A 13,749-nucleotide genomic window follows, 5' to 3' on the forward strand; every position below is an offset into this window, starting at 1 on the left:
CTGCACGGCCGTGATGGGAGGCGGCGGTGGCGGCTTGCGGAAGAGGAGGAGGCCTTCATCCAGCAGTGGATTGACCACGGCAGATGAGAACGAGGCTTGCTGTTGACATTGACGCCGGATGGGCTGGGTGTGCGGTTGGTGGGGAGTGGGGTGGGGGGGGTTCGTTGTGTTGTTATTCGGGGTGGGAGGGAAGGAGGGGGGGGGTGTCCATGGGGAGGTACAGAGTGGGGGGGGGGGGCGGTTTAAGTCTCAGACCCGACCGCCTCGCACAGCGCACGGCTCGTGCTGAAGAAGGCGCAGACAAAGACGCCCGCGTGGAGCACGTGGGGGGGGGGGGGGGGCGGGGGGCGTCTTTGTCTGCGCGTGCAGAGAGCGGTGGGCCGCGCGAGCGCTCCGTGTACGTCTCACGCGCCAGAGACGCGCGATAATTGGCCGGTTGGTTGACGACTAATTGATGGACTCGTTGACCGAGTGGCTGATTGGTTAGCTGGCCGTTGACCGAGTGGCTGATTGGTTAGCTGGCCGTTGACCGAGTGGCTGATTGGTTAGCTGGCTGTCCTGCTCATCTTGCCATTGACGATGGTTGAGTCGTCGAGTGCGTCGCTGATCGCGTGACTCGTTTCTGCAGTTCACCGATTCGCTGACTTACGCTCTCGTTCACTTAATTAAGACATTGATCGACTAATTGACTGACTTACCGATAGACTCATTGATTGACTAACTGATTTAATCATTTTAATGACTAAACAATGATTATTCGACGTATTCACTCATTGATTAACTCTCTCTCTCGTGGGTTGTGGATAGGGGTGTGGGTTGTGGATTGGGGTGTGAGTGAGTGGGTGTTGGGTGTGAGTGAGTGGGTGTGAGTGAGTGAGTGAGAGTGAGTGGGTGTGAGTGAGTGAGTTGTAGGGTGTGAGTGTGTGTGGGTTGTGGATTGGGGTGTGGGTTGTGGATTGGGGTGTGAGTGAGTGGGTGTGGGGTGTGAGTGAGTGTGTGTGGGGTGTGAATTGGGGTGTGAGTGAGTGTGTGTGGGTTGTGGATAGGGGTGTGAGTGGGTGTGAGTGAGTGAGTGTGTGTGGGGTGTGGATTGGGGTGTGAGTGAGTGGGAGTGGGGTGTGGATTGGGGTGTGAGTGAGTGGGAGTGGGTTGTGGATTGGGGTGTGAGTGAGTGGGTGTGAGTGGGTGTGGGGGGGTGTGAGTGAGTGGGTGGGTGTGAGTGAGTGTGAGTGGGTGTGAGTGGGTGTGAGTGAGTGTGAGTGAGTGTGAGTGAGTGTGAGTGTGTGTGAGTGTGAGTGAGTGTGTGTGGGTGTGAGTGAGTGGGTGTGAGTGAGTGGGTGTGAGTGAGTGTGAGTGAGTGAGTGAGTGTGGTATTAAGCTCGAGTCACTGCCAGACCCTCCCGTCCATCACCGCCCCTCGTCAGCAACCTCCTCGCGTGCGTCGTCCCTCCAACCTCCTCCTCGTTCGCAAATTGGACGCCAACGCCAATGTGTGATGAGTAATTAAGGGCTCTGATTTAGCGCTGAGCGTCGAACCGAATGCGCACCCCCCGTGACCTCCATCTAGCGGTCTAATAATAAGATTAATATTCATCGTCGTCGTGTTTTAAATGTCTAATTTTATATTTCCTTACAGTTTGTTTTGAGTGTCAATCGACGGCTCTGCTCGCCTGCGCGCGAGAGGCCGATTTGTCGGGGGGGGGGAGGAGGGGGGGTGAACACCCGCGCAGGAAAGCGACGCAGGTTCGTGCTGTCCACATCGTGAGACGCACCCCAAACGTCGACTGTTCCACGTGTCAATAGCTCAGAAGAGATGTGGCCTCGCACGCACCCACCTATCGGATTGTAAGCTCCCAACTTTTGCTTACGATCCAGAGAATACAAAACACACGACAGGCAGACGTACAGAGACAGATGCACAGACGGACGGACGGACAGACACGCGTACCCACAGCCGTACGGACAGGGAGGCGGATGAATGGGCAGACGAACAGATGTACACGGACAGAGTTAGAGATGGGCAGCCAGGTGATGTGACGAGACGGACCCTACCAGACGTCGGACTTGGAGTTGTAGCCCCTGCACTGCAGCGCCTCGGGGCTCATGTAGTGCAGGGTCCCCGTGAAGGTGAGGGCCAGGTCCGCGGGCCCTGCCAGCACGCGGGACACGCCGAAATCCCCTGCGGAGCCCAGACACACACACAGTCACGTGGGTGGGTGGGGGGCATCACACACACACACACAATCACGTGAGTGGGGGGGGCATCACACACACACAGTCACGTGGGTGGGGGGGGCATCACACACACACACACAATCACGTGAGTGGGGGGGGGGCATCACACACACACAGTCACGTGGGTGGGGGGGGCATCACACACGCACACACAGTCACGTGGGTACGGGGGGGATCACACACACACAGTCACGTGAGTGGGGGGGGGGGCATCACACACACACAGTCACGTGAGTGGGGGGGGGCATCACACACACACAGTCACGTGGGTGGGGGGGGGGGCATCACACACACACACAGTCACGTGGGTGGGTGGGGGGCATCACACACACACAGGTCACGTGGGTGGGGGGGCATCACACACACAGTCACGTGGGTGGGTACGGGGGGGATCACACACACACACACACAGTCACGTGGGTGGGTACGGGGGGGGGGGATCACACACACACACATCCACGCGAGTGGCTAATTACCTACAGACAAATGGCCAAACAGACAAGCAGATGTGACAGATTCACGTCCAGACGCATAGATGTCACGACGCAGACGGGCAGATGGAAGGACATTGATTGAAAGGCCGTTCATGTACCCGGAAAAGCCTCTCATGGCTCGTTTCCCGGAGGGCCTTGCTCCATCGGGATGTTTGGCCAATTCCATTCGCGAGAGGGAGTGAGGCTCCACGTGTGAGGAAGCCCACGACGCGATGATTCACGTGGACGGCTTCACAGTCCCGCTTGCTGTGCTGCCACGCCCGGCCACATCGCAGCCCAGCGGGCTTCGGGGGGTTTCACAGATCTCTCCGTGATCCACCAACCCTCGCCTCTGCACCGCTGGATCCCAGCGGTGCGTAAGGTTGCCACCTGCTCTGGATTTCCCAGGAGCGTCCGGTGAAAATCTCCAAGTCTTCCCAGCACATTCAAGACTCCGGTTTTTGGCAGTTGCATTCCCCGCACCTTAGATTAGTACGGTTGGCTATGTACGGTACGAAAGAAGTTCAACACACATACAATAACAGCGATGATATTCCACTCAATACCATGCAACTTCGTGTAGCGCTTCCCGACCCCGCTATAGTGAGACACTCTTCCCCGGAGATACGTGCCACCACAACTTCCACCATCTACCACCACAACCAATACCACAAACCACCACCACCTCAACCACCACCACCACCATCGCCGCCGCCACGCTCAACTCACCCAACCGAGCCGCCGGTCTCAGCCCCATCTGCACACATCAGCTCATTCATTTTATCTGCGTTTAAATTGAATTTGTCTCCATCGGCTTTCGAATCGTGCTCATTACGGGTTATTTATGGGCGCGTTTATGGGGTGGAGGCGCGCGGCGTTCGCTGCGTTCCGGGCGAGCGAGCGAGCGGGCGAGCGGGCGCCGGGTTCGTGAGCAGCAGCAGCAGCTGCTCCGCTTCCTCAGCGAATGCCGCGCCGCGAGTTTAGCGAGATGGGGGGCGGGGGGGGCTTGGTAATGTCGCCGGGAGTTCCAAGGCGCGGGGGGACTGATGGTGGGGGACAGCCGACAGCTACCACGGGAAGGGGCCCCCTCCACCACGCTCCCCACGTCATGCAATCGTGAGACGCGAGGTCTGATTCACTTCTCTACCGCCCCCCACTCCCCCACCCCCTTCCTCACCCCCCCCCCACCCACAACCCGCCCCAGACGCATTGACATTCGGAATCGTGCAGCCAGCAGTGGATCGCCGTGACGTCATCTTGCCCCTGCAAGATGACGTCATAGAACGACGTCTCAGGTCACATCCACAGGCCCCGTACAGCCACCCGGCCACTTCACATGAACTGAACGTTCACTGCGTGCGCAGCACTACGCTTAACACGTTAATCTCGTGTCACGTGTAGTATATCATAACGGACATTAGTGCACGTGAATGCATGTCGTGTGAACATGTTACATGAACATGTTACATGAACATGTTACATGAACATGTTACAGTCTTCTGTCAATCCACTGTTGGATGAAGGGCTCCCTCCACGCCTCCTCGGCCATGGCAGATGTTTGGCCGGACTTCGCCAGGCGGCCACTTGAGGCCGCTGTAAGGGCGTGCCCCGAGACCGACTCGGACATTCCAGCGGGCGCTCAATGTCACCCGTGGCCGTGACTCCAACTGGGATGGGGCCCCGCTGTTGGCAGGGCAGCGCGCTACCCGCTGCGTCGCGACGCACGCGGCCGTGCGCTCGCTGTCTGCGCGTGTGGAACTCTGCCGAGGTCCACGTCACACGCCGCACGGTGACGGACGCGACGCTTGCCGATTCGCTGACACGCGGGACGCCCCACAATGCAGCCACCCACCGATCTTCACCATGCCGCTCTTCAGGAAGATGTTTCTCGTCTTCAGGTCCCTGTGGAGAATGTGCCTGCGCGAGAGAGACACAGAGAGACAGAGACACGCACGGAAAGAGACTTGGGATCGGAAGAGATGAAGAGACGGAGAGACATGAGATGGGGAGAGACGTAGGGTGGGGAGAAATGCTTTCGGGTTGCGCCGCGCGTTCGATCGGCTTTGATGTGCGACGTTTCGCACCACCCGCTGGGAGCGGTTCTTCAGCGAGTGAACGAGCTTCGAGCACGTGCAGCCGGAACGTCGGGCATCGTACCGAACAGCGTGCGACAAAACGGCCGTAAACCACAGGGGAGAGCTGCACGTGGCCCTCTCTGTGGGACAAGCAGCAGCAGCAGCAGGAAGGAGCTGCATCGCCAGCGACCGTGTTTCCCAGGGACAGCCCCCCCCCCCCCCGTGTTCCCCCTGCCTCTCCGTGCACCGCCACCGTCACTTTGCAAGAATGAATTCACGTCACTAAGTGGAGCTCTCGTCGATTGTGGAGGGAGAGAGGTGGGGGGAGAATCGTCGTTCACCTCGCCATTGGCCTCACCACCCTCACAGCCTCGGGCAGCGATATCCTCCAGCGCGCCCTCGCCCCAACTGCGCCTGCACTCGGCACATCTCGGAAGCTAAGCGGCGTTGGGCCTGGATGGCGCTCGCATCCTGCACGCTCCCCCCCCTGACCCCCCCCAACGCAGCCGTCCTCTGCCTTGCCGGCCGCTGCTCGGCTCCTCCTCGGCTGCCCCCCGCCCTTGCCGCCAGCGTGGCACGCGGGGTCGGTGGCCCCCCCCCCACCTGTCGTGGAGGTGCTGCAGGCCCAGCAGCAGCTGGACGAACCACTCCACGACGCGCGGCAGCGCGAACTGGGAGCCCTCCTGGCGCCGCCTCTCCACAGCCATGTGCAGGTCTCCTCCCTGCGGCGGCGTGGACGGGAGGCACGAGGTGCACGGGGGGGGGGGGGGGGTGGACACGGGGTGGACAGGGGGGGCGATGGACAGGGAGAACACTAAGGGGCCGTACTTAAATGACGTCACGCCATTTTGGACGATTTTTGACCCCCCTCAAATATGACGTCACAAAGCTCTACCCCCCCCCCCCCCGAAACCATATTTCCATCTTGAAAGTAAAAACATGCTTCAAATCGCTTTAAAGTTTCGCATTTTTACGTGACGTCACATTTCTCAACCCCTCCCCTCGTCACACATCGTCACAAATGTCTGACCCCCCCCCCCCCCCCCCAGGTGCGTGACGTCTTTTATGGACGGCCCCCAAGCAGGTGTGAACCATGACACCTGATCCCTAAGATAAAGCTACCAACTCTCCCGCTTCATCGCGGGTAGTCATGCGGGCTTGTAGCTGCCTATCGCGGTGGCTCTGCCTGGTGCGTTGTTCTCATCTGCATGTTGGTCTTCAAGCGCCACTCACGGAGCCGCCGAGGGAGGCGCTGCCTGTACGGTGGGCGGGGCTACCCGACCAATGGGCGGGGCTAATGCTTCTGTGGGCGTGTCCATGTGATAGTGGGCGGGGCTAATGCTTCTGTGGGCGTGTCCATGTGATAGTGGGCGGGGCTAATGCTTATGTGGGCGTGTCCATGTGATAGTGGGCGGGGCTAATGCTTCTGTGGGCGCGTGGGGTGGGACGCGGGGCGCCGCGTGGGCTCACCTCGCAGTGCTCCGTCACGATGTAGAGGCTGGCGTCCTGCACGAAGCTGCCGTGGAAGCGCAGCACGGCCGGGTGGCCGAGCCGGGACAGCAGCCGCGCCTCGGCCAGGGCCCGCGCCTCGTGCCCCGGGGCCGCCCCCCGAAGCGGAACCTCCTTGAGCACCACGCTGGGGTCGCAGGGACACGTTTGCTCCACACTTGGGAGGCTCAACAGGGCCACACGTGGCCAGCTGCCAGCCACTCCCCCCTCCCTCTGTCAGCCCCGCCCACTCGTACATAGCCACGCCCACTAATACATAGCCACGCCCACTAATACATAGCCCCGCCCACTCGCACATAGCCCCGCCCACTAATACATAGCCCCGCCCACTCGCGCAGAGCCCCGCCCACTCGCACATAGCCCCCGCCCACTAATACATAGCCCCGCCCACTCGAGCACTAGCTCCGCTGTGCACACAGTGACGCTGCCTCTGCCAGGTCTCGCGAGTCGGGCACGAGGCCAGCAATGGCCCGATGACTGCTGACGAGTCCTAACAGCGACAAAACCGACCCGCGGCGGCGGTGGCCGCGGGGACCCACGTACGTGGCGTCCTCTGCGGCGGCCTCGGTGTCGCGCGCCAGGTGGACCCGGCCGAACGCGCCGTGGCCCAGGGGCCCCAGCAGCTCGTAGCGGCCTCCTGCGAGCGCGGCCGCCGGCTCAGCGCCGCACCCCTTCAAGCGCCGCCGCATCCTCCTCCTCCTGCCGCTGTGCGAGTTACAATAAACAGCAACAACAGCAACAATGAGAAGCCTCGGCAGGGGAAGTTGCCGGGATGTGTTCATAAATGTCGTGATTCTGGTGTGTGCACGAGTGTTGAACTCCTTTCGCACCAACCGTACGGAGCCACCCGCGCTAGTCGGAGGTGCGGGGAAGGGCCCCGCGGGGGGCAGCGCGACCCCCGCGGGGGGCAGCGAGCGAGCGGCTCGGAAGCCTGCGGGGAGTTCCAATCTCGCTTGGGGGGCGGGGGGGGGGGTGACTCAGCCCATCATCCCTCCGTAGGGGGGGGGGGCGAGCAAATGAGCACCGCTATGTAGGGGAAGCCAGCAGTCATTGTGCTGTGGATAGACTCGCCCCGTCATAGGAATGTGGAATGCCCCACCGCTGGCTCTGCAGGGCTATAAATGGGGGGGGGGGGGGGCGCCGATACATCGATGCTCGTTTGCGTTGCAGGACTTTGGCTTTGGCTACATTGGGGTAAGTGTACTCGAGGATGGGACACGCAGCAATTAGGAGGAAAGCTAATTCAATTAACGCCCCTAATGACCCCGCGGGTGCGGGGCGCGGAAACTCAATCAGCGTGGGGGCGCCTCGCCGAGTGGGGGGGGGGGCGGAGTGCTCACGGAGAATTCGCATTTATTGGCACTTAAATGCCTCAGCGTCTTCCGTCTCATCTCAGTCATTCCAATGCTCGTCAGTCAGTAGCTTTTGTTTAGACTCTAGGGCGGGGGGGCGGGGGGGGTGATGACAGCAGCCCCTGAGCCAGAGGTCGCAACCGAGTACCCGATACCCGCACCCTACCCAATACCCGGCTACGGGTAGCCGTTTGCGACCCTGGTGCGGCCGCGTACGGGTACGGGTAAGGAATCAAAACCCGTTTGCGACCTCTGCCCTCTGAGCGGCTGGGCACGGTTCGAACCCCTGCACTGAGATGTTATTGTTAACTGAATGTGCGAAGGACACGGATTCCAATCCCCGCTCGAGCGATGCTGTTTGATGAACTACATTTGGCTCCCACGCGCCGATATAATGCTGGTGATCTCCCCACGCCCCCACAAGATATTCCGCCAGGCATTTAACGGAATTCTAAATGTTACTCCGCTGCGATGTTCTAAATGCAGTCTCATCTTAACGGAATGTCGTCGAAGACAAATGCAGGCGAGCTGAAGTGATGTCAGCGTTGGATTGAATACAGCCGAATATGATTATATAATGGAATCGTTGTCCTTCATGCAAATTGCATCCCTCACATTCCCGACAGAAGCACGGACAGAGCGTCAAGGTCGCCGCAGCCACGCAGCCCGAGGAGCCCCCACTGCCAGAAATAGTCCAAGTTCTGTGGTCCTCTACGATGATCACGGATGCAGTGTGTAATATCTGCAACCGATAATTAAAGTCACCAAATATGCCAGGTAGACAGTCCCCGTGGTTCCAGGAAGGCTGTCCTGGAGTCCCCAAGCGTTGTTGAAAATATATATTTTGTTCCGGTTGATATACTTTGGGCTTAGCTCGTGGATTTATCGCTTGATGAATGACGTGTTGTGGATATCGTGTTGTAGACATCGTGTTGTAGATATCGTGTTGTAGAGATCGTGTTGTAGATATCGTGTTGTAGATATCGTGTTGTAGAGATCGTGTTGTAGATATCGTGTTGTAGATGATTATGACGTGTTGTGGATATCGTGTTGTAGATGATTATGACGTGTTGTGGATATCGTGTTGTAGATGATTATGACGTGTTGTGGATATCGTGTTGTAGATGATTATGACGTGTTGTGGATATCGTGTTGTAGACATCGTGTTGTAGATATCGTGTTGTAGAGATCGTGTTGTAGATATCGTGTTGTAGATATCGTGTTGTAGATATCGTGTTGTAGATATCGTGTTGTAGATATCGTGTTGTAGATGATTATGACGTGTTGTGGATATCGTGTTGTAGATGATTATGACGTGTTGTGGTTATCGTGTTGTAGATGATTATGACGTGTTGTAGATATCGTGTTGTAGATGATTATGACGTGTTGTGGATATCGTGTTATAGATGATTATGACGTGTTGTAGATATCGTGTTGTAGATGATTATGACGTGTTGTGGTTATCGTATTGTAGATGATTATGACGTGTTGTGGATATCGTGTTATAGATGATTATGACGTGTTCTAGATATCGTGTTGTAGATGATTATGACGTGTTGTGGATATCGTGTTGTAGATGATTATGACGTGTTCTAGATATCGTGTTGTAGATGATTATGACGTGTTCTGGATATCGTGTTGTAGATGATTATGACGTGTTGTGGATATCGTGTTGTAGATGATTATGACGTGTTGTGGATATCGTGTTATAGATGATTATGACGTGTTCTAGATATCGTGTTGTAGATTATTATGACGTGTTGTGGATATCGTGTTGTAGATGATTATGAGGTGTTATGGATATCGTGTTGTAGATGATTATGACGTGTTGTGGATATCGTGTTGTAGATGATTATGACGTGTTGTGGATATCGTGTTGTAGATGATTATGACGTGTTGTGGATATCGTGTTGTAGATGATTATGACGTGTTGTGGATATCGTGTTGTAGATTATTATGACGTGTTGTGGATATCGTGTTGTAGATGGTTATGACGTGGTGTGGATGATTATGATGTGATGTAGATGATTATGAGAGAGAATTTTCTCACGTAAATTCGAAATGCACTCTGCGTGTACATTTTAAAGTACCATGCAAAGGGCGCGGTTTGAAAATCCTGCGCGAGTGACGCCGTTGTCCATCGTTAGTAATCTATTATAGATTTAGTAATCTATGATATATGGATAATAGACGTGCCGTGTACTTAGGACGTTGCTTTAATGGTGGAGAGTGCACGGAGTCAATAATACATCGTGGCTCGCGTCAACGCGAAGTCACTTTGCGTCTGCTGCCCGCCTCCTCCCTGTCCAGGGTATTGGTGGGGAGCTCCAGGCCGTAGGTCTGTACCCCCACCCCTGCACAGGGCCGCACAGAATCGGAGTCTTTCAGGATGATGTCTTTATACTGGAGGAATCCGACGAGCTATAAAGCTCTTTTTCATAGCTGTCCATGGGGGGGGGGAGGGGGGGCATAGCTCCCACTCCCCTCTGGGGGTCGCTGTGACAAATGCAACAACTTAAAGGCGGGTACGGCACAAGTGGGGATGATCTGGATAGAGCCACCGCCTTTATCTCCCCCAGTGATGATGTCTACACACCACACCAGGTACTGATTTGAGGCTGAGTCGACCGAGGGGAGACCTACAGACGACACACGCGCGTGCACATCTACCGCACACACAAGGGAGAGAGGTTGCAGTCTAACGAGAAACTCGGCTCATGAAGGCCAGGAGCAGTCCTTCATCTTGTTTCATCATCGCATCATCTAATCAGCATCGTTATCTTCAACACCATCATCTAATTAGCATCGCCATTTAAAACACATCGTCACGTGATCATTGAATCCACCTGCACGCGTTGTCTTCATCACCCAAGACTGGACACTGGAAACCGCGGAGTGGAGTAAAGTAACCCCCTCAACCTGGAGCCTGGATTCTGGATCCTCACCCCGGAGTGGAGTAGGCAGCCTCCTCAACCTGGAGCCTGGATCCTCCACCCAGCACCTAACACGTGACAAGTTTGATGCGGGGTAGGGGTCAGCGAATCGGCACGCGTGGTACGCGCTGCGGAGCGTCACCCTGGAGCCAGCGACAGACAACGCACCCCCCCAACGCACCCCCCCCAACGCACCCCCCCCAACGCCACCCCCCCCAACGCCACCCCCCCCAACGCCACCCCCCCCAACGCCACCCCCCCCAACGCCACCCCCCCAACGCACCCCCCCAACGCACCCCCAACGCACCCCCCCCCAACGCCCCCCCCCCAACGCACCCCCCCAACGCCCCCCCCAACGCCCCCCACGCACCCCCCCAACGCCCCCCCCCCAACGCACCCCCCCCAACGCCACCCCCGTTCCCAACACCGCTGTCCCACGCGTCTCACGACATACGCAGAAACGACAGCACCCCCCTCCCCTCCAAACGGCGGACGACATGAACACGATGACATGAACACGGTGGCATGAACACGAGGGCATGAACACGAGGGCATGAACACGAGGGCATGAACACGATGGCATGAACACGATGGCATGAACACGATGGCATGAACACGAGGGCATGAACACGATGGCATGAACACGAGGGCATGAACACGATGGCATGAACACGAGGGCATGAACACGATGGCATGAACACGATGGCATGAACACGAGGGCATGAACACGAGGGCATGAACACGAGGGCATGAACACGATGGCATGAACACGAGGGCATGAACACGAGGGCATGAACACGATGGCATGAACACGAGGGCATGAACACGACGGAGTGGCCTGGTAGTGAAGGCGGACAGCCCCCCACACGCCGCGGCAGAGCCGCTGCCCGTTGAGGCTGCCCGTGTGGGGGCTGCCCGTGGGGGCTGCCCTGGGGGGGGGGCTGCCCTGGGGGGGCTGCCCGTGCCCCTCGACTCGCGGTGTCGTCACCTCGCCCCGTGCCCAGTGGACAGCGAAGCGCGACTCGGCGCGTCTAAATAACATTCGTCGTCGTCATTGATACTAACTCGGAGCCCTTTGTCAATCCACTGCTGGATGAAGGCATCTCCACACGCTGTGTCAATCACGGGGGGGGGGGATTGTTTGATCACACTTCACCACGCTAAGCAGCGTGGGGTAAAACAAAAACCCAAAGAGGTGGAGGAGGATTGGTCAAGGCCGGTGTGGACATCGCTCGCCACTGACGACAGCCGGGGGCCGGGATTCCAATTTAGCTCGCCGGGTTTCAGGGCGCAGTGCGACGCTAACCGCTGCACCACCGCTCCTCCACCGGTTCACGCGCACAGTGCGATTAACTCAGACGCCCCCACTCACTATTAGTGCAGAAGTCAACATTTCATTTGTAAAGCCTCCTCGCGTCTCCTCCCCATTGTTCAGTATCTGCAACTCGCGGAGCCGTCGCGTTCGAGAAGCCGCAAGCCAAGCGGACGATCCGCGGGGCGCAGTCAGCGGAGCGGCGCTCGCACGAAGCGCACGCGGCCGTGGGAAACGACGCCGCGGGGTCTTAAAACAACACAAGCGGGGAAGTCATCAATTACCACCAACACCCATCCGTGCAGCTCACCAAAAACACGCACGCACACGCGACTCCACCTGACCGTAAACACGAGCGAGATCAAGGCAATGAGTCCGGGATTCGAGCAGTCGCGGATTCAGGATCCTCCACCACCGCCGCTGCCGCAAGCTCCCTCACCTGCCAGGTGTCCCCGTGTCCTAGCAACGGCGCTCCCAACGCAACGCGGCCGCTCATCCCTGCGGAGGCCGCCCGAGCCCATCACTCAGCTCGACGTGGCGACTCGTCCATCCGCCTGCGACCTGTCCGGGCTGCCCTCGCGAGCGGCGGCGGCGCCTCTCGCTCCGCTGGGTCCGTGCCGCTGCCGCCCGCGCGCCGCCTCCGTGGGTTTGGGGCTGCCACCTCCGCGGTGCAGGAACACAAACAGCCCGGCAGCAACGTCGGGGTGGGGGGGCTGGAACCTCACAATGGCCGTGCAAGAGGGGAGAACCACGGTGTCAATGAGTGCTGTGCACGGTGTGTTAGAACCACAGTGTGTTAGAACCACGGTGTCAGTGAGCGAGCGCTGTGCACCGGTGTGTTAGAACCACGGTGTGTTAGAACCACGGTGTGTTAGAATCACGGTGTATTAGAACCACAGTGTGTTAGAACCACGGTGTCAGTGAGCGAGCGCTGTGCACCGGTGTGTTAGAACCACAGTGTGTTAGAACCACGGTGTCAGTGAGCGAGCGCTGTGCACCGGTGTGTTAGAACCAAGGTGTCAGTGAGAACCACGGTGTGTTAGAATCACGGTGTCAATGAGCGCTGTGCACCGGTGTTAGAACCACGGTGTCATTGAGCGCTATGCAGCGGTGTTAGAACCACGTCCGTGAATTACCAGGAGCTGTAGGCGTGGGTTACAAGGTAGCCAGGTGGCGGCGGGAGAGCGATGGATTCTTGAATCTATCCGTGTGGAGCGTTGTTACCCGTCGTTATGCCTGAGTTTCCTACTTTGGGTTCCTCATCCACGGGTTTGGATAAACACCGCAATGTCGCCGCTGCACGCATGTCGATCTACTGCTGGATGAGACAACCCCCCCCCCCTCTCATGCCACTTTGGTCACGAGGGTTATTTGACCATACTTGACCATACTTCACCACGCCCGTCGTTGTACTTATCTCGATGGGCCCGCGTCTAAGATGCCCGTCTTCACCAACCTACTCGGACCGGCGTGTCGTGCGGTGAAACAGCCGGCACGGTGCGGGCAGGCCGTCATCCAGCAGCGGATTGGCCAAGGGCTGCGCACGCACCCACGTGCACACATTCTGGAATGCGCCACCGAGACTACCGGGGAAGAAACGATCGCGCAAACAAGACGCAAGGAAGGAGACACGAGGGGAAATGAATTGTTTAAGTGAAATGTGATCCCTCGGGGGACGGTTCATCGAATCCCCGGGGGGGCTGCATCGTTCGATGGCAATACAGTAAACCCCGAGCACCACTCGGGTGCAAGCGTCGATGACGCTAACCGCACACTGCAGCGCGCGTCGTCAACGGGACCCGGACGAGTCCTCGACTACAACTCGGCGAGGCTCTCGGCGGCGCGCTGGGGTTACACACT

At 58.0% G+C, this 13,749-nt stretch overlaps 1 protein-coding gene across 5 annotated transcripts; it reads right to left on the minus strand.

The window, feature by feature from the left end:
• Window positions 1–1,337: 1,337 nt before the first annotated feature.
• On the minus strand, window positions 1,338–12,440 carry LOC133362776 (serine/threonine-protein kinase Nek11-like). Of its 5 annotated transcripts, none has more exons than XM_061581726.1 (7): window positions 12,234–12,310; window positions 10,491–10,645; window positions 6,836–6,997; window positions 6,254–6,419; window positions 5,387–5,505; window positions 4,561–4,625; window positions 1,338–2,179 (listed from the first exon to the last, which is right to left on the minus strand). In XM_061581726.1, exons 3-7 carry the CDS (start codon window positions 6,979–6,981, stop codon window positions 2,049–2,051), a joined length of 627 nt encoding a protein of 208 aa, XP_061437710.1. In that variant the 5' UTR covers window positions 6,982–6,997; window positions 10,491–10,645; window positions 12,234–12,310; the 3' UTR covers window positions 1,338–2,048. The 5 variants fall into 5 exon arrangements, with proteins under 5 accessions (XP_061437710.1, XP_061437709.1, XP_061437711.1 ...); XM_061581725.1 differs by having other exon boundaries at window positions 12,200–12,292; XM_061581727.1 differs by lacking the exon at window positions 12,234–12,310 and adding an exon at window positions 11,950–12,069.
• Between the last annotated feature and the right edge of the window lie 1,309 nt (window positions 12,441–13,749).

Source organism: Lethenteron reissneri, unplaced genomic scaffold (assembly GCF_015708825.2).
Source record: "Lethenteron reissneri isolate LAM-NWPU_2019-01 unplaced genomic scaffold, ASM1570882v1 scaffold_1612, whole genome shotgun sequence".
Taxonomy (NCBI): Eukaryota; Metazoa; Chordata; class Hyperoartia; order Petromyzontiformes; family Petromyzontidae; genus Lethenteron; species Lethenteron reissneri.

Bases quoted from the DNA above. Each gene is read 5' to 3' on its own strand.
- LOC133362776 (XM_061581724.1), bottom strand. From the start codon at position 6,981: ATGCGGCGGCGCTTGAAGGGGTGCGGCGCTGAGCCGGCGGCCGCGCTC. The intron at 5,506-6,253 runs GTGAGCCCACGC...ACGCCGCCGCAG, and splicing joins TCGTGACGGAGCACTGCGAG to GGAGGAGACCTGCACATGGC. The intron at 4,626-5,386 runs GTGGGGGGGGGG...TCTCTCGCGCAG, and splicing joins CTGCAGCACCTCCACGACAG to GCACATTCTCCACAGGGACC.